The sequence below is a fragment of the Salmo trutta genome, chromosome 36 (genome assembly GCF_901001165.1).
Source record: "Salmo trutta chromosome 36, fSalTru1.1, whole genome shotgun sequence".
Classification (NCBI taxonomy): Eukaryota; Metazoa; Chordata; class Actinopteri; order Salmoniformes; family Salmonidae; genus Salmo; species Salmo trutta.
The window spans coordinates 18,388,977-18,413,763 of record NC_042992.1 but is presented as its reverse complement, the minus strand read 5'-3'; the positions used below and the strand labels follow the sequence as shown (position 1 = coordinate 18,413,763).

At 45.0% G+C, this 24,787-nt stretch overlaps 1 protein-coding gene across 26 annotated transcripts in view; it reads right to left on the bottom strand.

The window, feature by feature from the left end:
• Window positions 1–24,787, bottom strand: part of ptk2aa (protein tyrosine kinase 2aa) — a 207,162-nt gene that overhangs the window by 82,465 nt on the left and 99,910 nt on the right. For all 26 annotated transcript variants that reach the window (XM_029734910.1, XM_029734917.1, XM_029734908.1 and 23 more), the window contains one exon: window positions 4,563–4,795. In XM_029734910.1, the coding sequence (XP_029590770.1) occupies window positions 4,563–4,763 (201 nt within the window). In that variant the 5' untranslated portion in view covers window positions 4,764–4,795. The remainder of the gene's footprint in view (window positions 1–4,562; window positions 4,796–24,787) is intronic.

The following is a 24,787-nucleotide window of genomic DNA, read 5'->3' as shown; positions in this document are numbered from 1 at the left end:
ACCACCACTCCTAGAATCGTTGACACAAAGTCACAGAATGTCACTTGATCCAGACAGATACGTTACTGCTATGTTCAATCGTTGGGCATCTTTGAGTTCGATATCATTACATTTGAACATTTTTATGTAAATTATTTTGAGACAGCCATGTATGCATTAATTGAATCAATTATCCAACCAATTTGACTTTGTTTTTACCAATCTAACTACAAAACAACATAGTTGAATGGTAAATCTATACTGCTCAAAAAAATAAAGGGAACACTTAAACAACACATCCTAGATCTGAATGAAAGAAATAATCTTATTAAATACTTTTTTCTTTACATAGTTGAATGTGCTGACAACAAAATCACACAAAAATAATCAATGGAAATCCAATTTATCAACCCATGGAGGTCTTGATTTGGAGTCACACTCAAAATGAAAGTGGAAAACCACACCACAGGCTGATCCAACTTTGATGTAATGTCCTTAAAACAAGTCAAAATGAGGCTCAGTAGTGTGTGTGGCCTCCACGTGCCTGTATGACCTCCCTACAATGCCTGGGCATACTCCTGATGAGGTGGCGGATGGTCTCCTGAGGGATGTCCTCCCAGACCCGGACTAAAGCATCCGCCAACTCCTGGACAGTCTGTGGTGCAACGTGGCGTTGGTGGATGGAGCGAGACATGATGTCCCAGATGTGCTCAATTGGATTCAGGTCTGGGGAACAGGCGGGCCAGTCCATAGCATCAATGCCTTCCTCTTGCAGGAACTACTGACACACTCCAGCCACATGAGGTCTAGCATTAGGAGGAACCCAGGGCCAACCGCACCAGCATATGGTCTCACAAGGGGTCTGAGGATCTCATCTCGGTACCTAATGGCAGTCAGGCTACCTCTGGCGAGCACATGGAGGGCTGTGCGGCCCCCCAAAGAAATGCCACCCCACACCATGACTGACCCACCACCAAACCGGTCATGCTGGAGGATGTTACAGGCAGCAGAACGTTCTCCACGGCGTCTCCAGACTCTGTCACGTCTGTCACATGCTCAGTGTGAACCTGCTTTCATCTGTGAAGAGCACAGGGCGCCAGTGGCGAATTTGACAATCTTGGTGTTCTCTGGCAAATGCCAAACGTCCTGCACGGTGTTGAGCTGTAAGCACAACCCCCACCTGTGGACGTCGGGCCCTCATACCACCCTCATGGAGTTTGTTTCTGACCGTTTGAGCAGACACATGCACATTTGTGGCCTGCTGGAGGTCATTTTGCAGGGCTCTGGCAGTGCTTCTCCTGCTCCTCCTTGCACAAAGGCGGAGGTAGCGGTCCTGCTGCTGGGTTGTTGCCCTCCTACGGCCTCCTCCACGTCTCCTGATGTACTGGCCTGTCTCCTGGTAGCGCCTCCATGCTCTGGACACTACGCTGACAGACACAGCAAACCTTCTTGCCACAGCTCGCATTGATGTGCCATCCTGGATGAGCTGCACTACCTGAGCCACTTGTGTGGGTTGTAGACTCCGTCTCATGCTACCACTAGAGTGAAAGCACCGGCAACATTCAAAAGTGACCCAAACATCAGCCAGGAAGCATAGGAACTGAGAAGTGGTCTGTGGTCCCCACCTGCAGAACCAGTCCTTTATTGGGGGTGTCTTGCTAATTGCCTATAATTTCCACCTGTTGTCTATTCCATTTGCACAACAGCATGTGAAATTTATTGTCAATCAGTGTTGCTTCCTAAGTGGACAGTTTGATTTCACAGAAGTGTGATTGACTTGGAGTTACATTGTGTTGTTTAAGTGTTCCCTTTATTTTTTTGAGCAGTGTATATTGATAAACTGGGTAAATCAAGATAAACTGGGTAAATCAAGAAATCAAGATATTATTCAATAAGAGTGTGTGCATGCAGTGAGTTATTGAGCTTGTTTTAGCTGATATCATGGGGCTACAGATGACACACAATCCCTTCCATTTAGGACTTATTTTATTGGCAACTGCGAAGAGAACATATTATTTTATTGTACTGATTAACAACATTTGCAGAGAAGAAGCTATTTTTCTTTTCGAAAGTGTGCACTGTTTCTTTAAGAAATGAATGATATAATTTGCAAGGCAGAATGTGGCTATGGAATCTAGTGGAAACCAGACTGGCGGCAAAAGAAGATGAAGAAGGGAATTCGTTTTGGTGGCGAGGGAGACAAAGTGAATTAATACAGTTTTTGGTGGGTCAGCTTTGAAATCAGCATAATTGCATTATGGTTGGCGCATTATCACAAACAAATAACTATTGTAGTGAATTCAACTGTAAGCCTACAAGGAAAGTTAGCCTACAATTAAAGCTGGAAGCTACCGATTTCATCTTGCATTGTGAAAGTGTTCTAGCCTGTCTGGACATTGTTTTTAGAACAGTAATACACAGTTTCAACATTTCTACATGCCGTGTTGCATACAGACTTGGGCTCGGTTTCCCGATAGCGATGGAACTTAAGACATCCGCATGCTTCCCATCCGAAACATTTTGTGCATATATTATGATGACATTTTGTGACGTTTTTGTTCGTTTTGGCCTTTGGCAAAGGTTTTTTCGGCTGTTCATACACACGTCATTCTTTCTCGAGGCAAGCCGAAGTTTGGCACCCCTTCATCAGTGATTGGTCAACAGTAGGGATTCTTCAATGAAGCAGGGGTGCCTTCATCAGTGATTGGTCAACAGTAGGGATTCTTCAATGAAGCAGGGGTGCCTTCATCAGTGATTGGTCAACAGTAGGGATTCTTCAATGAAGTATTTGTAATTCAACGACAGACGACTCGTTTTCATGCACATTTTTTCACTTGAGAAATACTGCATCAAAAATCCTAGTTAGATCTCCTTGGCAAAAACTTCTTGAATTATCTCAGATTAATTCTGACTATGGTGTCTCAAGATGGACAAATAGTACTATTGCCGAGTTTTTCTAGAGCACACTCGTTTGGTTTGCCTAGCCGAAGCATGCAGAAGCCTTTATGCCCCGTTTACATTGTGACGTATTTCATTACGCCGTACTTCAACTTCATGCAATCTCATTCCGCTATTGGACGGAGAGCATAGGATAGGGTTTCACAATGCAAGACAAGATGGAGGAGAGCCTACTCTCATCAGAGATAGGATTTATTTTGGAGATTGACTTGCCTAGTTAAATAAAAGTTCAATAAAATAAATATGACCTTTTCATTCAAGACAGGAGAAATATATAGGTTGAGGATTCCACTGTAGCTAGCGACCTCCACCCAATAATTATCACCAAAAACAAAAGTCACTAGCATCACAATAAATGTAAATGGGAGGCAACAGTCATAATATAATTGGCTAAACAGCCAATGTGTATTATTTAACATTACTATAAAAAGGGTACTTTTAATAATGACCCATTATAGGAAGGGGTCATTGTTTACAATCTGTTAGCTATCCAATAAAGCCAACCTGAAACTCACATAGTTTGATCTTCTTCTGTGATTTGCTAAATTCCTGTTCTTTGACGGACTCTGTCTGGACTGGAGACGACATAAAGTTTGGAAAATTTCAAAGTATGCGGTGTTCATCTTGCAACGGAGCCTTGAACAGCAAGGGGGCGTTGCGATTCCACTACTGTGTGGACGTCCCCATTGAAAAGCATGACATCCAGCGATTCATAACGGAGTGCTTATGGGTAATATGAACAAGGCTTACAAGTGATTTAATGATGCATCTTTCGGCCGAAGATGTAACATGCTTTTCCTTAAACCCAATGCAGAGAGAAAGGTCGCTTGCACCACGCAGAGAGAAAGGTCGCTTGCACCACGCAGAGAGAAAGGTCGCTTGCACCACGCAGAGAGAAAGGTCGCTTACTAGTGCTCTGACACACCGAGCTGCTCTACGAGTGCTCTGACACACCGAGCTGCTCTAACACACCGAGCTGCTCTACGAGTGCTCTGACACACCGAGCTGCTCTACGAGTGCTCTGACACACCGAGCTGCTCTACGAGTGCTCTGACACACCGAGCTGCTCTACGAGTGCTCTGACACACCGAGCTGCTCTACGAGTGCTGACACACCGAGCTGCTCTACGAGTGCTGACACACCGAGCTGCTCTACGAGTGCTGACACACCGAGCTGCTCTACGAGTGCTCTGAGGCAGGCGTTGTTCTATGAGTGCTCTGCGGCAGGCATTGTTCTACGAGTGCTCTGAGGCAGGCGTTGTTCTACGAGTGCTCTGAGGCAGGCGTTGTTCTACGAGTGCTCTGAGGCAGGCGTTAGATTGCGAGTGTTTTCAAGTGCAATGTTAATAAGGATGGTTTTGGGAAACAGCTCGGGGACTTAATGATGCTCCGACGAAGGTTCTAATGATGAACTTAGGCTTAAGATGCTTTTGGGAAACCGGGCCCTGATCAGTTCTCTCAATCACATGAGACACATTTGACAGAAGTACTGAATGTAACAAAAATTCTAGTACCAAACCGTTTTTTGTTTTATCGAAAAAGTTCCAAAGTTTCAGTATACCGTGCAACGCTAGTATGTGTGTGTGTGTGAGACCCCTGTTACCATGCATTTTCCCTCTGTCTTACCCTGACATCGGTGGCATCCCCATGGCGGATGTTGCTGGCCCATGTGCTATGCTCGCTATTGCTCTCGAAGTGATGGAAGACCTTCAGAACCCTGTCAGGGGCCCCGGGAGCCCGCTCCGTGGTCGTGCCCGCACTGAGGCGCGACTTGGCCCCCCCAGCCAGGGCGTGGTTGAGGTTGGGGTCCAGGTAAGCTGTCGCCATGCCTTTGCTGTGAGCTAGGTGTCTGTCATATTCTGTTAGTGTGGAGAGAGAGAGAGAAAACAACCATATAGTTAGAATTCCTGCTTTACTCCTATAAGGAGATTGAAAATGGCCGACAGTCCTCCCATTATGGCGTCGGTGAATTTATTGGGGATGCCCATTCTACTAATACTAATTATATGGAAACAACACTGGGTGACAATGGAGTAGAAACATCACAAATCGTCCCTGTAGTATAAAACATGGGAAGTCAACATTGTGTCTTGAGAATCTTGATTATAACAACTTTTTGGAATCTGAAGAACATTCTGAGAGTAGCAACAGGCAGTGGGCATATCATACTTCCTCACCGTTCAATGAGCCCCTGATAATGATTTCTTCATGAATAAATGATGCGTAGTGGTGAAAAATGTATCAGCAAGTTGGGAGGTGTGAAAAGGGTTCTCATCCATATTGCACAATGCAGGAAGGTGTGACAACATGTAACACATCAGCCTTCTTTCACAAATGGGAAACTGGCAAAGGACTCTAAGGAAAACATTAACAGCTACTTGGCCCACCATGTCTCACTATAATCTCAATGGTGTATCTGGAAGGGTGAATGCATCTGCAAATATATTATACAAAGAGCAATCTGTGGTAGTCAGTCACACATCCAGGCTCCAGATAGAATACAATCTAACAACTAGTGTGGATCTGTTGGGTGAATATACTATAACTAGTGTGATCTGTTGGGTGAATATACTATAACTAGTGTGGATCTGTTGGGTGAATATACTATAACTAGTGTGGATCTGTTGGGTGAATATACTATAACTAGTGTAATCTGTTGGGTGAATATACTATAACTAGTGTGGATCTGTTGGGTGAATATACTATAACTGGTGTGGATCTGTTGGGTGAATATACTATAACTAGTGTGGATCTGTTGGGTGAATATACTATAACTAGTGTGGATCTGTTGGGTGAATATACTATAACTAGTGTGGATCTGTTGGGTGAATATACTATAACTAGTGTGATCTGTTGGGTGAATATACTATAACTAGTGTGGATCTGTTGGGTGAATATACTATAACTAGTGTGATCTGTTGGGTGAATATACTATAACTAGTGTGGATCTGTTGGGTGAATATACTATAACTGGTGTGGATCTGTTGGGTGAATATACTATAACTAGTGTGGATCTGTTGGGTGAATATACTATAACTAGTGTGGATCTGTTGGGTGAATATACTATAACTAGTGTGGATCTGTTGGGTGAATATACTATAACTGGTGTGGATCTGTTGGGTGAATATACTATAACTAGTGTGGATCTGTTGGGTGAATATACTATAACTAGTGTGATCTGTTGGGTGAATATACTATAACTAGTGTGGATCTGTTGGGTGAATATACTATAACTAGTGTGGATCTGTTGGGTGAATATACTATAACTAGTGTGATCTGTTGGGTGAATATACTATAACTAGTGTGGATCTGTTGGGTGAATATACTATAACTAGTGTGGATCTGTTGGGTGAATATACTATAACTAGTGTGGATCTGTTGGGTGAATATACTATAACTAGTGTGATCTGTTGGGTGAATATACTATAACTAGTGTGGATCTGTTGGGTGAATATACTATAACTAGTGTGGATCTGTTGGGTGAATATACTATAACTAGTGTGGATCTGTTGGGTGAATATACTATACTATTGTGGATCTGTTGGGTGAATACTATAACTAGTGTGGATCTGTTGGGTGAATATACTATAACTAGTGTGGATCTGTTGGGTGAATATACTACATGCATTCATCCAGCTTGTGTCAGCAGCACTGTTCCCTCTATGTGGCTGGAAAAGCCCAAAATAACCTCCCATTGTAGAAGTGAGAGAGTGGTTATATCCCAAACAGCACCCTTTTGCATGTCGCACTACTTCTGACAAGGGCCCATAGGGCTCTTGTCAAAAGTAGTGCACTATATAGGGAATAGGGTTCCATTTGGGACGCACTCAGTGACTAAGCACTGAAAATGATGGAAAACAGGCTACTTTTACTGTATTTGGCCTACAATGAAATGCCACAAATATGTGGTTTAGCGTGTGAGCTTTAAAGACATGGTCTGGAGAATTAAAAGACGTGTTCCAAATACACTTAACAACACAACTGAAATGGATACAAGGCTTGGCAGCAGTGCAGTCAATTTGAGAATGGATGGTGGGCATTGCAACACAGCGCCGGGTACAGTACGAACTCAAGGTTGTAGCAGGGGCACCTAAAGTGCACTGCTTTCATTTTTTCATCCAGGCGTACACAACGCCAATGGCTCTAGTCAACAGCAAGTCACAGACAGACAGTGTGCACTGCAGTGCTGACTGAAACTGCTCTTTGTAATCAGCGAATCTCCCGGTCTAAGCTGGGGTCTGGTCCGTGGCTTCAGGCGGGGGAAAAACACACACACACACGCATGGTTGGGCTGTCAGTATCAAATCAACACACAGGCCAAACTGAGCAGCTCTCTCTCCCCAGGGGCCAGGGTGTGTGTGTGTGTACTAGACATCATCTCTACTACAGTCCGCTGGTCATCTGGGAGCCCTGGGCCCTGCTGGTCAGTGTGTTCAGTTTGTCCACGTTATTAACCAACAGATTAGATGTATGTCTACCACCAGTGAACAGGAGGACAGAACACCCCCCCCCCCCCCCCCCCGTGGTGAGGCGCCACAGGGACAGACCAGTATGGTCACACACATTCAGCTGGACAGACAGGAGGACAGAACACCCCCCTCCTCACCACGGGGACAGACCAGTATGGTCACACACATTCAGCTGGACAGACAGGAGGACAGAACACCCCCCCACCCACGGGGACAGACCAGTATGGTCACACACATTCAGCTGGACAGACAGGAGGGTTGTTAGCGGTTGGCGCTGGGGTTCTTGCCAGCAGATGAAATGTTTCAACTGCCACCTTAGTCTGACCATTAGCTGGCCTAAAATAGCAGTGTCTCTCCAGATGGCTCCACCTGCAGTCCCACACACACACACACACACACACACACACACACACACACACACACACACACACACACACACACACACACACACACAAAACCACTCTCAGCCGCACTACATCATAGTAGAGTACTGTTATTGTCAACAGAGTGAACCCACTCAACAATGCATCAGGGAAACATCCCATTTCAACAGTGAAATGCATACAGTAGCAGTAACGGACTGTCACCCATCTGATACAGAGTAGAGAGAGACTGTCACCCATCTGATACAGAGTAAAGAGAGACTGTCACCCATCTGATACAGAGTAGAGAGAGACTGTCACCCATCTGATACAGAGTAGAGAGAGACTGTCACCCATTTGATACAGAGTAAAGAGAGACTGTCACCCATCTGACACAGAGTAAAGAGAGACTGTCACCCATCTGATACAGAGTAAAGAGAGACTGTCACCCATCTGATACAGAGTAGAAAGAGACTGTCACCCATCTGATACAGAGTAAAGAGAGACTGTCACCCATCTGATACAGAGTAGAGAGAGACTGTCACCCATCTGATACAGAGTAAAGAGAGACTGTCACCCATCTGATACAGAGTAGAGAGAGACTGTCACCCATCTGATACAGAGTAAAGAGAGACTGTCACCCATCTGATACAGAGTAGAAAGAGACTGTCACCCATCTGATACAGAGTAGAAAGAGACTGTCACCCATCTGATACAGAGTAAAGAGAGACTGTCACCCATCTGATACAGAGTAAAGAGAGACTGTCACCCATCTGATACAGAGTAAAGAGAGACTGTCACCCATCTGATACAGAGTAGAGAGAGACTGTCACCCATCTGATACAGAGTAGAGAGAGACTGTCACCCATCTGATACAGAGTAAAGAGAGACTGTCACCCATCTGATACAGAGTAAAGAGAGACTGTCACCCATCTGATACAGAGTAGAGAGAGACTGTCACCCATCTGATACAGAGTAGAGAGAGACTGTCAGCCATCTGATACAGAGTAAAGAGAGACTGTCACCCATCTGATACAGAGTAAAGAGAGACTGTCACCCATCTGATACAGAGTAGAGAGAGACTGTCACCCATCTGATACAGAGTAGAGAGAGACTGTCAGCCATCTGATACAGAGTAAAGAGAGACTGTCACCCATCTGATACAGAGTAGAGAGAGACTGTCACCCATCTGATACAGAGTAAAGAGAGACTGTCACCCATCTGATACAGAGTAGAGAGAGACTGTCACCCATCTGATACAGAGTAGAGAGAGACTGTCCCCCATCTGATACAGAGTAAAGAGAGACTGTCACCCATCTGATACAGAGTAAAGAGAGACTGTCACCCATCTGATACAGAGTAGAGAGAGACTGTCACCCATCTGATACAGAGTAAAGAGAGACTGTCACCCATCTGATACAGAGTAGAGAGAGACTATCACCCATCTGATACAGAGTAGAGAGAGACTGTCACCCATCTGATACAGAGTAGAGAGAGACTGTCCCCCATCTGATACAGAGTAAAGAGAGACTGTCACCCATCTGATACAGAGTAAAGAGAGACTGTCACCCATCTGATACAGAGTAAAGAGAGCAACAACGTCCTTTCATGAACATGAAGTCAACACACGGCCATTACAACAACAACCTATTTGATCCCATCTAACATTTATACAGTTCAATCAAATTTGCTCATGCAAACAAACTGGAAACCTAAGACCAACACACAAGCAACTATATCACCTGAGAATCTTTCACTTTTCTGTCCTCCTTCCTGTCTTTCTTTCTTCCTGTCTTTCTTTCTTCCTGTCTTTCTTTCTTCCTGTCTTTCTTTCTTTCTTTTTTTTCTCTATAGCACAATGAATACCCTGTCCAATCCCTACCTCCCATCAGAAAGGGCCAGCAGGCGCATGTCACCCTGGAGTGGCGTGGAGAGAGACATCTGTACCCATCTGCGTACATTGGGCAAGTAGAAGAGATTCTCTATGCACACACACTCTCTCTCACACACACTCCCAGATTACGGCAACTCTCTCCAGAGGCAAAAGAGCCACTGAAGCTCCTGTAATGCTCATGGGCTTTTCCATCCACAGATGAAAACCACACACACACACACACACACACACACACACACACACGCACACACGCACACACACACGTCCCGGCCTCTCCCCGCTGACGTTGGGTCACATCCTGGTTATAACAATGCTCCCTGCCGCTCAAAGTACCCAGAATGAGTCATCCTGAAATGACCGGGAGCGACTCACCTCATTCCCATATCATTTCCATGTTATCCCAATCCCACCTCATTCCCACCTCCAGGTACAAGGGGGAGGGGCAGGATCAAGAGACTTCCTCTTATCAGAGGCATCATATGATTGAATAAGCGGTGAGGATTCTGATTGGCTCTGTGGTGTTGAAGGGGGGCTGTGAGCCTGCTGATTGGTTGGCTGTAGTTGTAAACAAGTTCAGCATGGCTGAGTGGGAGCTACGCCAGACAGTGAGAGGGTTGTAACAACTACAGGGTGGGGCCTTCCTTCCTCCCTCCACACTGTGGCTGCAGGCTGAATCTGAACTCCCTGTCTACTGTTAATCCTTAAAACCTTCATTAAACCTTCAATTCTGAGCGTTGTGAATATGATGACATGAGACTCCTCATTAAACCACTGGGAATGTCTTCATTTCGGCAACAATAACTTTTACGAAAAATATTTGTCAATGACCTATTTTCCCTGACGAAAAACGAATGACGACGTGACGAGATGCCATGAAAAAACAAATGAGTTTTCATTTTAGTTGACGTAAATGTGACGAGACGAGAATTCCATGTGAAACTAATGGACATTCAATTTGACATGAAGCTCCTTTTCCTCGGTTTAATCCAATCATAAGCAAGCATGGCTTTTCAGAATATGTAATGCTATCCTCTAAGTTGTGCAGTCTGATTGAGCTGATCTGCCTGGCTCTCCCACACACCTCCTGGGCAGTCACTTCAGTCACTCTTCAGTCACTCTTCAGTCACTCTTCAGTCACTCTTCAGTCACTCTTCAGTCACTCTTCAGTCTTTTAAAACAGATGCACAGCCAGCAAGCCAAGACATTTAAATTGTAACTCACCTCAACTAGAAATGTTTACTGTCATGTAGGCAATTTTTGCTTTGATTACATCAGAAGCTCTATTTTCCCATGTGTGCTGTTATTCATCTGTGCTTTCTGATTGAAATATTAATGCAATTTACTGAATATAAGGAGTACAGTAATATTTCTGGCATTTTTGGAAAACTCAGATTCTCCCCTTTTTAAGGGAATCATGGTTATTTACCCCCATCCTAATGTTATAATGAGAAGAGAAGAGACTAGGTATCCTTTGCAAGCCTCTAGTTCTTTTGACACAATGTTGCACAATCCACATTACATGAACATTTATCAATTAGCCACATAGTCGATCAATGACTAATTTCAAGAGGATTAAAATCTTCTCTGTAATCTTTCTCTGGGGCAGACACTCCAGTCTGGATACAAAACAGACCAAACTCAAGCTCTTGTTCTGCCAAGACTATAAATGAATGAAGGTGATGATGCCAACTGCAGTCAATTTGATCGTTTTCATAAATACACCCAGAGATCCTTAAATGAAGAAACCCACTAACTCTTTAGTGACTGGGTATGAGAAAAGTTTTTGGTTGCTTTTCAAAATGATTTAAAATGGCTTTCCATTGAATAATGATTTTCCATAACGTGGTTTTGATGTGCTATTCTTTTCATTAAGTGTAACTCCCATGGCAATCACTTCATTCACTAAACAAACTGCATTTCACTTTAAATAAAATCACACTCCACTCCCCACTATGTTGTGAAATATCATTTAAAAAGGCACTTCCCAGAGAGAGAGACACAGAGAGAGAGAGACAGAGAGAGAGAGACAGAGAGAGAGAGAGAGAGAGAGAGACAGAGAGAGAGACAGAGAGAGAGAGAGACAGAGAGAGAGAGAGAGAGAGACAGAGAGAGAGAGAGAGAGAGACAGAGAGAGAGAGAGAGAGAGAAAGAGAGACACACAGAGAAAGAGAGATATATATATATATTTTTTTTTATATATATACATTTGCTAAATTATCTAAAAAACCTGTTTTCACTTTGTCATTATGGGGTATTGTGTGTAGATTGCTGAGGAAAAACAATGATTTAATCCATTTTAGAATAAGGCTGTAAAGTAACAAAATGTGGAAAAAGTCAAGGGGTCTGAATACCTTCCTGGATGTTTCCCATGCCAATAAAGCCCTTTGAATTGAACTAAGTTGAGAGAGACAGAGAGAAAGAGAGAGACAGACAGAGAGAGGGAGAGAGAGATGGAGACATAGGCGCATAAGACACAAAGTGTCAACAATTATCCGGTGAAACAAAAGCTCCTATTTTGATCTACGGACACACAGCATGAACAATTAAAAGCAGGAAACGAGACAATGAGCTCCGCATGAAATCTCTAATCATATCAACGGTAGAGGCCAGAAATAAGCCCAAATATGATGAAATATTATGAAAGCCAAAGGGAAGTCTGTGTGGAATATAAGTATGTGAGGAAGGAGGCAGTTTTGGTGATGGGGATCAAGTCTGAGTCCCAAATAGCACCCTATTCCCTATGGTTCTGTAGAGCACTATATAGAGAATAGAGTGCCATTTGGGGACTTTTTTAAAGGAGCTTTCATCTTATCTTCCACACACAGGACGGACATGATTAACCCTGTGGCTCGTTTTGTCTATGGAAGTTTCTTCAGAACAGATCCATAATGGTGGCGCCTCTGCTACAGTTTCCTGTGCCCCACACTGCTTCCAGTTACAGGCCTGGGCAACTAGGCAGCTATTATTGGAAACAGTGCAGGTTTCAGATGTCATCTTCTGCAGGCCACTGGCTCCAATTAGACTGTTATCAAACAGGCTGGACAATAGAAAAGTACAGACAGAAAAACCCTAGGAGAAACTCAAGTGTAGGCTCTAGTCTAGGCTGCAGGTTAAGAAGTCCACTGATACTTCGGAACCAGAGCTCGTATTCATAAAGCGTCCCACAGTACGTGTGCTGATCTAGGATCAGGCATTCCCTGTACATGTATGTTATTTAGCAGAGGAGAATAGTCATTCCTAAACCTGTGAAATGGTCCGAAGTGGGAAATCAGAAACACAACAAAAAAAGATTGCAACATTATCACACACTGCAGTCGGTTGGAGTCTTAACAGGAATACAAATAGCAATCAGAGACACAGACCACTGCATCTGCACTCAGCCAGTGTGGGGGTACACTCAGCCACAGTGAGGACATAGACGAAGATAGCTCACTGTATGGGGCCTGTGGAGGGAGAGAGAGCAGGGAGAGAGAGAGAGGGGGAAAGAGAGCGAGAGAATGTGTCTATCCCTGGCTTCCCTCTGTGAGCACGGGGGAAGGAGGGGTTTAGAGTTTATATAAACTGCTGGTGTCGTGAGTGAGGACAATGTCCTGGCAACTGTTCAACCATCCCTGCTGTGTCCTGTCCCTCCGTCCTCAGGCCAAATACCTGTACAGTAGGGGAGTTGTATCGCGTTCTCACCCCTCTGACCAATGGTCACCCAAGCTGACCTGTTACGTAGAAGAGTTGTGTTGTGTTCCCAGCTATGATCCACCCTAGATGATCTGACATGTACAGTGCTTTCAGAAAGTATTCATACCCCTTGACTTATTCCACATTTTCTTGTTTCAGCCTGAATTCAAAAATGTTCTCACCCATCTACATACAATACCCTATAATGACAAAGTGAAAACATGTTTTTATTTATTGAAAATGAAATACAGAAATTTCATTTACATAAGTATTCACACCCGAGTCAATACTTTGTAAAAGCATCTTTGTCAGTGATTACAGCTGTGAGTCTTTCTGGGTAAGTCTCTAAGAGCTGTGAGTCTTTCTGGGTAAGTCTCTAAGAGCTTTGCACACCTAGATTATACAATATTTACTTCAAGCTCTGTCAAGTTGATTGTTGATCATTGCAAGACAGCCATTTTCAAGTCTTGTCAGATTTGAAAGCAGATTTAAGTCAAAACTGTAACTTGGCCACTCAGGAACATTCACTCTGTTCTTGGTAAGCATCTCCAGTGTAGATTTGGCCTTGTGTTTAAGGTTATTGTCCTGCTGAAAGGTGAATTAGTCTCCCAGTGTCTGTTGGAAAGCAGACTGAACCAGGTTTTCCTCTAGGATTTTTCCTGTGCTTATTCCTTTTCTGTTTATCCTAAAAAAAAACACCCTAGTCCTTGCCAATGATAAGCATACCCATAACATGATGCAAACACCACCATGCTTGAAAATATGAAGAGTGGTACTCCGTGATGTGTTGTGTTGGATTTGCCCCAAACATAACGCTTTTTATTCAGGATGAAAAGTACATTTCTTATATATTTTTTTGCAGTATTTATTTAGTGCATTGTTGCAAACAGGATGCATGTTTTGGAATATTTTTTATTCTGTACAGGCTTCCTTATTTCCACTCAATTAGGTTACTATTGGTGAGTAACTACAAGGTTTTGATCCATCCTCAGTTTTCTCCGATCACAGCCATTAAACTCTTAACTGTTTTAAAAATCACCATTGGCCTCATGGTAAAATCCCTGAGCAATTTCCTTCCTCTCTGGCAACTGAGTTAGGAAGGACGCCTGTATCTTTGTAGTGACTGGGTGTATTGATACACCATCCAAAGTGTCATTAATAACTTAACCATGCTCAAAGAGATATTCAGTGTCTGCTTTTTATTTATTTTTTTACACATCTACCAATCGGCGCCGTTCTTTGCGAGGCATTGGAAAACCTCCCTGTTCTTTGTGGTTGAATCTGTACTTGAAATTCACTACTCAATTAAGGTACCTTACAGATAATTATTGTATGTGGGGGGTACAGAGATGGGGCAGTTATTCCAAAACCATGTTAACCATTATTACTGAAACTAATTATGTGATTTCTTAAGCACATTTTTACTCCTGAACGTATTTAGGCTTGCCATAAGAAAAGCGTTAAATACTTATTAACTGAAGACATTTCAACTTCATTTTATAAATGTTTCTAAAACTTTCTACAAAATTCCACTTTGACATTATGGGGTATTGTGTGTAGATCAGTGAGACAAAATCTAAATTTAATCCATTTTAAATTCAGGCTGTAACAACAACATTTAGAAAAAGTAAAGGGGTGTGAATACTTAATAGGCATAATCCCGCATTGATTAATAGTACTTCTTTCTATTTGATGTAGATTAGAATATGCATCTGACCCCCTGCATTACTGATTTCCTTGTTGCATTTGCTAGTATAGACCTCTTTCCATCTGAGTATTCATGGTAAAGTAGCGTACTGAGCTAGCTGGTGCACAGTTCTGCAGAGGCCAGTTAGAGGCTCCTTCTCTCTTCTCATAAACAGATAACTGAGGCAAAGGGGGACAGGCTCTCTGATGAAGAGGGCTTCTTTGTTCTGTGGGCAAGGAGTCAAGGGTTGAACGGTTCACCCTGTACATCCTCACAGAAAGAGAGAGAGCGATGAGTGAAAGAGTGGGAGAAAAAGAGAGCTGGGTTAAAGCGAGAGAGCGGGATAGAGAGAGAGAGGCCCCTGGATGGAGCCCCTCAAGCTGACCTCCTGAGAGCAGGCAGCTCAGTACTGTACAGACAATAGCCATGTTAGTCAGAGCAGTTTACATAACCACAGTGCCGTATGCCTGTCTGTGTTCTGTGTACCTTCTGCGTGTAAAGGTGTATCTGAGGGTGTACACATAGGCTGAGTTTACACAGGCAGCCCAACTCTGAACTTTTTAGACTCAATTGATCTTTTGACCAATCAGATTAGTTCTTTTGCCCATAATTGGGCAAAATATCAGAATTGGTCTGCCTGTTTAAACGCAGCCTTACTGTACTTGGTCTTGTACTTGTGATTCTCAAGATTCTATATGTATTGTAATTCAATACTGCGACTTGTTTTGCCGCAAGTACAGCTGACTAGCGCTAGTGAACGTTACCTAGCAACAATTCATTTTATTATTATAATTTTTTTAAATGGTAATGTATGTTCTGTATTTCAGAGTGTGAAGTAAAGCAGAACAGGGATAAATAAACTGCCAAACACCCACAACCCCACACACCAGTGGCAGGAGGAATCCCTGTTAACCTAGATTAGAAGGGGCGTTTCTGATTCTCCCGTCCTCAACAACACCAGCACAATGGGAGACCTTTTAAGCAAATTTATCCAATCAGCAGGTAGAATCAGGCTCTCTGGCTGGATTTATCTTTTCAGGGAGCTGGGTTAGGGTCTACTGGGGAGAGCTGGGTTAGGGTTGACGTCTACTGGGGAGAGCTGGGTTAGGGTCTACTGGGGAGAGCTGGGTTAGGGTTGACGGCTACTGGGAAAGCTGGGTTAGGGTTGACGTCTACTGGGAAAGCTGGGTTAGGGTCTACTGGGGAGAGCTGGGTTAGGGTTGACGGCTACTGGGAAAGCTGGGTTAGGGTTGACGTCTACTGGGAAAGCTGGGTTAGGGTCTACTGGGGAAAGCTGGGTTAGGGTTGACGTCTACTGGGAAAGCTGGGTTAGGGTCTACTGGGGAGAGCTGGGTTAGGGTTGACGGCTACTGGGAAAGCTGGGTTAGGGTCTACTGGGGAGAGCTGGGTTAGGGTTGACGTCTACTGGGGAGAGCTGGGTTAGGGTTGACGCCTACTGGGAAAGCTGGGTTAGGGTCTACTGGGGAGAGCTGGGTTAGGGTTGACGTCTACTGGGCAGAGTTGGGTTAGGGTTGACGTCTACTGGGAGAGCTGGGTTAGGGTTGACGTCTACGGTGGAGAGCTGGGTTAGGGTTGACGCCTACTGGGGAGAGCTTGCGTTTAACAAATGTACTGTAGATGTAGTGATGTACTGTGGGCCACCTGGACAAACTGCTTGACAAACACATTTTGTGTAGAGCCAAGGTGCTGGTTGGACAGCTACACTGCTGAGGGTTTGCACTGGGTTAATCTGGATCCTACCTGGTAGGATCCAAGCACCTGATTATCTTATACAAACTGTGGGGACCACGCATACAATGCTGCTTGAGACTCTGGGTGCATCTGAAATGGCACCCTATTCCCTATATAGTACACTATTTTGACCAGGGCCAATGGGGTGTTGGTCAAAAGCAGAGCACTATATAGGAATCCCAAGTGGCGCAGCGGTCTAAGGCACTGCATCTTAGTGCAAAAGGTTTCACTACAGTCCCTTGTTCAAAGCCAGGCTGTATCACATCCGGCAGTGATTGGGAGTCCCATAGGGCAACGCACAATTGGCCCGGAGTCGTCCAGTGTAGGCCGTCATTGTAAATAAGAATTTGTTCTAAACTGACTTGCCTAGTAAAATAATCACAAATAAAAGGAATAGGGTGCCATTTCAGACACACTTCTGCCTCTGTTCTAATGGTCCAATACATTGCTTCATCCATAGTGATATAATAAGAAGAGGAAGCTGAATCAGTGATACAGTGTAACAGTTAGCATAAACAGACAGATTGGTCATAGAAAGATGGGTGATAATGTTAGCCATACAAGACTAGAGGACAGAAAGACGGAAGACATTACTGGCAATGAGCCATGCTAAGACTGACACTACATCACTGTCATGTTTTCAAACCCTTTCCTTCTCTCTCTCCATCTCCCTTCCACTCTTCTTCTACTTGTCCTTTTCAACTCTTCTCCCTATCCCCCTCCCAATCTCCTTTTCCATGCCTCTTCTCCCTCTCCTCTCCACTTCTCTCCTTCTCCACGTCTCTCTCTCCTCTCCACGTCTCTCTGTCTCTCTCCCTGTCTCCCTCTCTCCACGTCTCCCTCTCTCCTCTCCACGTCTCTCTCTCTCTCTCTCCTCGTCTCTCTCTCTCCTCTCCACGTCTCTCTCCTCTCCTCGTCTCTCTCTCGCTCTCCTCTCCACGTCACTCTCTCTCTCGAGCTCCTCTCCGCTCTCTCGCTCTCCACGTCTCTCTCTCTCTCCTCGTCTCCCTCTCTCTCCACGTCTCTCTCTCTCTCCACGTCTCTCTCTCTCTCTTCTCCACGTCTCTCTCTCTCTTCTCCACGTCTCTCTTTCTCTCTCTCTCGTCTCCAGGTCTCTCTCGCTCTCTCCTCTCCACGTCTCTCGCTCTCTCCTCTCCACATCTCTCTCCTCTCCACGTCTCTCTCTCTCTCTCCTCGTCTCTCTCTCTCCTCTCCACGTCTCTCTCCTCTCCACGTCTCTCTCCTCTCCACGTCTCTCTCCTCTCCACGTCTCTCTCCTCTCCACGTCTCTCTCCTCTCCACGTCTCTTTCTCTCGCTCCACGTCTCTCTCTCTCGCTCTCCTCTCCGCTCTCTCGCTCTCCTCTCCACGTCTCTCTCTCTCTCCTCGTCTCTCTCTCTCTTCTCGTCTCCCTCTCTCTCCACATCTCTCTCTTCTCCACGTCTCTCTCTCTCTCTTCTCCACATCTCTCTTTCTCTCTCTCTCGTCTCCAGGTCTCTCTCGCTCTCTCCTCTCCACGTCTCTCTCCTCTCCACATCTCTCTCTCTCTCCACGTCTCTCTCTCTCCTCTTCTCCCTATCCTCGTGTCTCTCCCTCTCCTCTTCATGTGTCTTTCCCTCTCTCCCTCCCTCCCTCCCTCCTCTTTTTCTTCTCCCTCTCCTCTTTTCCCTCTCTCTCCCTCGCTCTCTCCTCTTCTAGTCCATCTCCTCCTCTTCTCCCTCTCCTCTTCTTCTCCCTCTCCTCCCTCCTCTTCCTCCTCCTCTCGTCTTCTTCCTCTTTTCCCTTTATCTCTCTCCCTCTCCTCCCCTTCTCCCCTCTCCTCCCTTCTTCTTCCTCCTCTCTCTACCTCTCCCTCTCCTCCCCCTCTCCTATTCTTCCTCTTTTCCCTCCCTCTCTCCTCCCCTTCTCCCCTCCCTTTTCTCTCTCCCATCTCCCCTCCCCGATAGTTGACTACTGACTGACACATGGCATGCTGAAGCATATGCTCAGTGACAATAGGGTGCTTTAAATTCACATGTTGTGTTTTCCATGCAGACAAAGAAAGCCACTCAAAGTGGGAGTCTGGCTAGAAATGGAATTGACTGCTACAGGTCCCAGCCTCCATTATCAGCAGCTGCTCAAGCAATCTGGTCAGCTGTGGGTTCTATGGGCGACATGTGAAAGGGAGCTGAGCCCTGTGGTTGTGAAACACGCAACATCTACATGCAAACAAAAAAAATCACACAGACACACAGTTACACACACACACACACACACACACACACACACACACACACACACACACACACACACAGTTACGCATATGTGCAAACACATAGACACACACACACACAAACTAAGATAAACTAACACAAACTAAGACAAATATGTGCACACACACACACACACATACATACACACACACACACACACACACACACACACACACACACACACACACACACACACACACACACACACACACAATCCATTCCGCAGGGGAAACAAAGCTTGCAGCTCCCCTACTACAGTATCATGGTAACGTCCCTATCATCTGTCACACACAGGTTTCTAAAGGTTACTACTCGTTATGTGGAGAAATGCCACTTCTCTGGGAGGCGTTGTGCCCTTTAAAAGAGCAGAGCTTGCTGCATTGCACAGAAAGATAAACGACAACCGTTCAAGCAAAACAAGAGGGGGGGGGCACATTGGAGGCGGTTAACACCAGGCATCAAAACTATAAAGATGTAATCGGTATGAAATCTGTCACTCTGTAGTTTGGAATGTTAATGATTTCAACACAATTCTCTATGGCATCACAACAGGCAGGCTACACAGCACAGTCAGTCAGTCAGTCAATATTAAACTAGAACAGAAAAACAACAACCGTGACTAGCTAAACACTCTTCTGATCGGCCTAACACAGGTAGATGGCGAGGATATGGAATAAGGTGGGAGGATGAGAAGAAGAATAAGGTGGGAGGAGAAGAAGAATACGGTGGGAGGAGGAGAAGAAGAATAAGGTGGGAGGAGGAGAAGAATAAGGTGGGAGGAGGAGAAGAATAAGGTGGGAGGAGAAGAAGAATAAGGTGGGAGGAGGAGAAGAATAAGGTGGGAGGAGAAGAAGAATAAGGTGGTAGGAGGAGAAGAATAAGGTGGGAGGAGAAGAAGAATAAGGTGGGAGGAGAAGAAGAATAAGGTGGGAGGAGGAGAATAAGGTGGGAGGAGAAGAAGAATAAGGTGGGAGGAGGAGAAGAATAAGGTGGGAGGAGAAGAAGAATAAGGTGGGAGGAGGAGAAGAATAAGGTGGGAGGAGAAGAAGAATAAGGTGGGAGGAGGAGAAGAAAAAGGTGGGAGAGGGAGAAGAAAAAGGTGGGAGGAGGAGAAGAATAAGGTGGGAGGAGGAGAAGAATAAGGTGGGAGGAGGAGAAGAATAAGGTGGGAGGAGAAGAAGAATAAGGTGGTAGGAGAAGAATAAGGTGGGAGGAGAAGAAGAATAAGGTGGGAGGATGAGAAGAAGAATAAGGTGGTAGGAGGAGAAGAATAAGGTGGGAGGAGAAGAAGAATAAGGTGGGAGGAGAAGAAGAATAAGGTGGGAGGAGGAGAAGAATAAGGTGGGAGGAGAAGAAGAATAAGGTGGGAGGAGAAGAAGAATAAGGTGGGAGGAGGAGAATAATAAGGTGGGAGGAGGAGAAGAAAAAGAAGTAGAGGAAGTTCGGAGTTAGTAGTTAGTAGTAGTACCTGCAGCCCAGCACATGGGGAAGAGGCTGCAGCCAGGACTGGTATCCATGTTGGTTGGTCACCCTGCTCTCTCTCTCTCAGGTCCCACGGCCGGCCAACACCCAGAGTTCTCACAAACCCGCATGGAGGCCAGGGCTTCCACCTTCCCCCTACACCACACTAACCCTCTACCTCCTTACCAAGTAACACCAACCTCCCCCTACACCACACTAACCCTCTACCTCCTTACCAAGTAACACCAACCTCCCCCTACACCACACTAACCCTCTACCTCCTTACCAAGTAACACCAACCTCCCCCTACACCACACTAACCCTTTACCTCCTTACCAAGTAACACCAACCTCCCCCTACACCACACTAACCCTTTACCTCCTTACCAAGTAACACCAACCTCCCCCTACACCACACTAACCCTCTACCTCCTTACCAAGTAACACCAACCTCCCCCTACACCACACTAACCCTCTACCTCCTTACCAAGTAACACCAACCTCCCCCTACACCACACTAACCCTTTACCTCCTTACCAAGTAACACCAACCTCCCCCTACACCACATTAACCCTTTACCTCCTTACCAAGTAACACCAACCTCCCCCTACACCACACTAACCCTCTACCTCCTTACCAAGTAACACCAACCTCCCCCTACACCACACTAACCCTTTACCTCCTTACCAAGTAACACCAACCTCCCCCTACACCACACTAACCCTTTACCTCCTTACCAAGTAACACCAACCTCCCCCTACACCACACTAACCCTTTACCTCCTTACCAAGTAACACCAACCTCCCCCTACACCACACTAACCCTTTACCTCCTTACCAAGTAACACCAACCTTCCCCTACACCACACTAACCCTCTACCTCCTTACCAAGTAACACCAACCTCCCCCTACACCACACTAACCCTTTACCTCCTTACCAAGTAACACCAACCTCCCCCTACACCACACTAACCCTCTACCTCCTTACCAAGTAACACCAACCTCCCCCTACACCACACTAACCCTTTACCTCCTTACCAAGTAACACCAACCTTCCCCTACACCACACTAACCCTCTACCTCCTTACCAAGTAACACCAACCTCCCCCTACACCACACTAACCCTCTACCTCCTTACCAAGTAACACCAACCTCCCCCTATATCACACGAACCCTTTACTTCCTTACCAAGTAACACCAACCTCTCCGTCTACGCCGGCCCACAATGCTCCTAATCCCCTACACCTAGGGCCAAGTCAGATCCACACAGCCCCAGTCTACTCCACCACTCAACCTCTGGTCCAGAGACAGCACTAGGGTCTGGGACAGGAGGGGGAAGGGGCTCCGAGAGAGAAACACATCCAAGACATCCAGAGTAAGAGAGGGAGTCCCAGCCAAGTGCTGGCCCAGTTTTCAGCCCTGAAACAGGGGCAGGAAGAACAAGGTGGATCAACACTGTGTTGAGGTTTTTAGCCCCTCCACTGTGAATATACAGCTCATTTGTTCTGCTGCTTCTGTCCCGGTGGAGAAATCCACAGTAGTTCTGTCTGGCTGGCTGGCTGTCCGTCCGGCTGACTGGTTAGCGTTGCTAAGCCTCCGGCTGAGAGCCTTCCCCCAGAATACTAATCCTAGCCCAGGTGCCCCGCAACCAACTCCCGCAACCTCGCAGGAGAGGAGAACAGGAGAGCAGAGAACAGTAGTCCAAAACAACACAACTCCACACCGCTCGCTTCACTTTGTACTCATTCTGAGGCAAGAGACCAGTGTGCTAAACTCACCTGAGGAAGGGTGTATGACAGGGTGTGTGCAGAGTGACAGTGTGAGTGACAGAGAGAGTGACAGAGAGAGTGACAGAGAGAGAGCGTAATAATGGGGGAAGAGAGAGAGAGAGAGAATGTAAGAATGGGAGGACAGTGAGAGGCAGTGACAGCAAGAATGGAGAGAAGGATATGGAGAGACGGAGAACGCAATTGTTTCAGGTTGAATGAAAGGAAGAACCAGAAAAGACAGAAGCAGACTGTGTACTCCGCTCCCTCAGTCAGAGAAGTGGGTGTGGGGAGAGGAGCGAGTGCAGAGAGAGAGAAAGAGAGAAAGAGAGAGAGAGAGAGAGAGAGAGAGAGAGAGAGAATCCTTATTTTGCTTTGGCAATGTAAACATATGTTTCCCATGCCAATAAAGCCTTAAAATTGAAGTGAATAGAGGAGGGGCCAGGGGGTTAGTATAGGCCTCATTAATATGCTAATCTGAGCCTAGGTTCTATTCAGTCCTCCAGCCTACTGCTGTTTACTGAGCCCCAACCCCCTCCTCCTCCGGCCAAGCAGGCTGCAAATCAACACTGACCCTGGGTCCGCTCCACTCTACCCCCACACCACTCACTACTAGAGGAGGGTGTGTGTGTGTGTGTGTGTCAGGGTTTCCGTTAGGAAAATGTGACGCCAGACAACATGACCGGGCAGATTTTATTTACCAGCCATTTGATAAATTTACAGGACCCATTTGCATTGAGTGCATAACCTATTAATTAGGGTGTCCACCCACAGAAACCACATGTAGATTATGGTAATACATCCAGAACATGCAACTAATGTAATAAAGCAGCCAACAAAATGTCATTTTTCAAACATTTGCCAAAATGCAATTTGCAGGAAAACACCATTCTAAACAGCGCACTTAGGAAAACACCATTCTAAACAGCGCACTTAGGAAAACAACATTCTAAACAGCGCACTTAGGAAAACACCATTCTAAACAGCGCACTTAGGAAAACACCATTCTAAACAGCGCACTTAGGAAAACACCATTCTAAACAGCACACTTAGGAAAACACCATTCTAAACAGCGCACTTAGGAAAACACTATTCTAAACAGCACACTTAGGAAAACACCATTCTAAACAGCGCACTTAGGAAAACACCATTCTAAACAGCGCACTTAGGAAAACACCATTCTAAACAGCGCACTTAGGAAAACACCATTCTAAACAGCGCACCTGATAGCGGTTACATATGTGACAGAGATGAAAATCTCTAAACTAGGCGAATCTAACCTATCTAGGGTAGATTCCCGCTAGCGTCCCACCTGGCCAACATCCGGTGAAATTGCAGATCGCCAAATTCAAAATACAGTAATACACATAATAAGCATTCATAAAATATACAAGTGCTTTACATCGGTTTAAAGATTAACTTCGTGTTAATCCAGCCGCTGTGTCAGATTTCAAAAAGGCTTTACGGCAAAAGCATACCATGCAATTATCTGAGGACAGCGCCCCGCGTAAAAAAGCATACAAACATTTACCAGCCAAGTAGATGAGTCACGAAAGTCAGAAATAGCAATAACATTAATCACTTACCTTTCATCTTCATATGGTTGCACTCACAAGACGCCCAGTTACACAGTAAATGTTTGTTTTGTTCGATAAAGTCCCTCTTTATGTCCCAAAAACTCAGTTTTGTTGGCGCGTTTTGTTCAGTAATCCACTGGCTCCAAAGCAGTCACAACAGGCAGACGAATACATCCTAAAAGGACCAGTAAAGTTTGTAGAAACATGTCAAATGATGTTTATAATTAATTCTCAGGTTGTTTATTGTCTTTATAATCAATAATATTTCAACCGGACAATACCGTTTTCAATAGAAAGGAAAAATAATCAAACGGCGCGTGAGCGCGCCCAAAACAGGTCTGCATACATCCTCTGTCTTCTGACCAAAATGGCTTTTTACTCAGCGTTTTTCAAAATAAAAGCCTGAAACCATGTCTAAAGACTGTTGACATCTAGTGGAAGCCATAGGAACTGCAATCTGATTCCTAACCCATTGGATTCTCTATAGGCATTGAGTTGAAAAACAGCCTCATGAAAATAATTTCAGTTCCTGGATGGATTTTTCTCAGGTTTTCACCTGCCATATCAGTTCTGTTATACTCGCAGACATTATTTTAACAGTTTTGGAAACTTTAGAGTGTTTTCTATCCAATGCTACCAATTATATGCATATCCTAGCTTCTGGGCTTGAGTAACAGGCAGTTAACTTTGGGCACGCTTTCATCCGGAGGTGAAAATACTGCCCCCTACCCAAGAGAGGCTAAACTAGGATGGGCTGCTAATATAACTAGGATTGTGTCTTTGGCTTCTGGACAATGAAAGAAAGTTAAATGAAAACCAATTGAACAGGAGAGAAATGGCACAGCGGTAGGTCCAATAGGGAAGTAGATGGAAATACATTTACCAAAATTATATAATTACTCCCGTCTATACAGAAATAGAGAAAAAAAGAGGTAGAGAGAGACAGAGAGAGAGAGAAAATG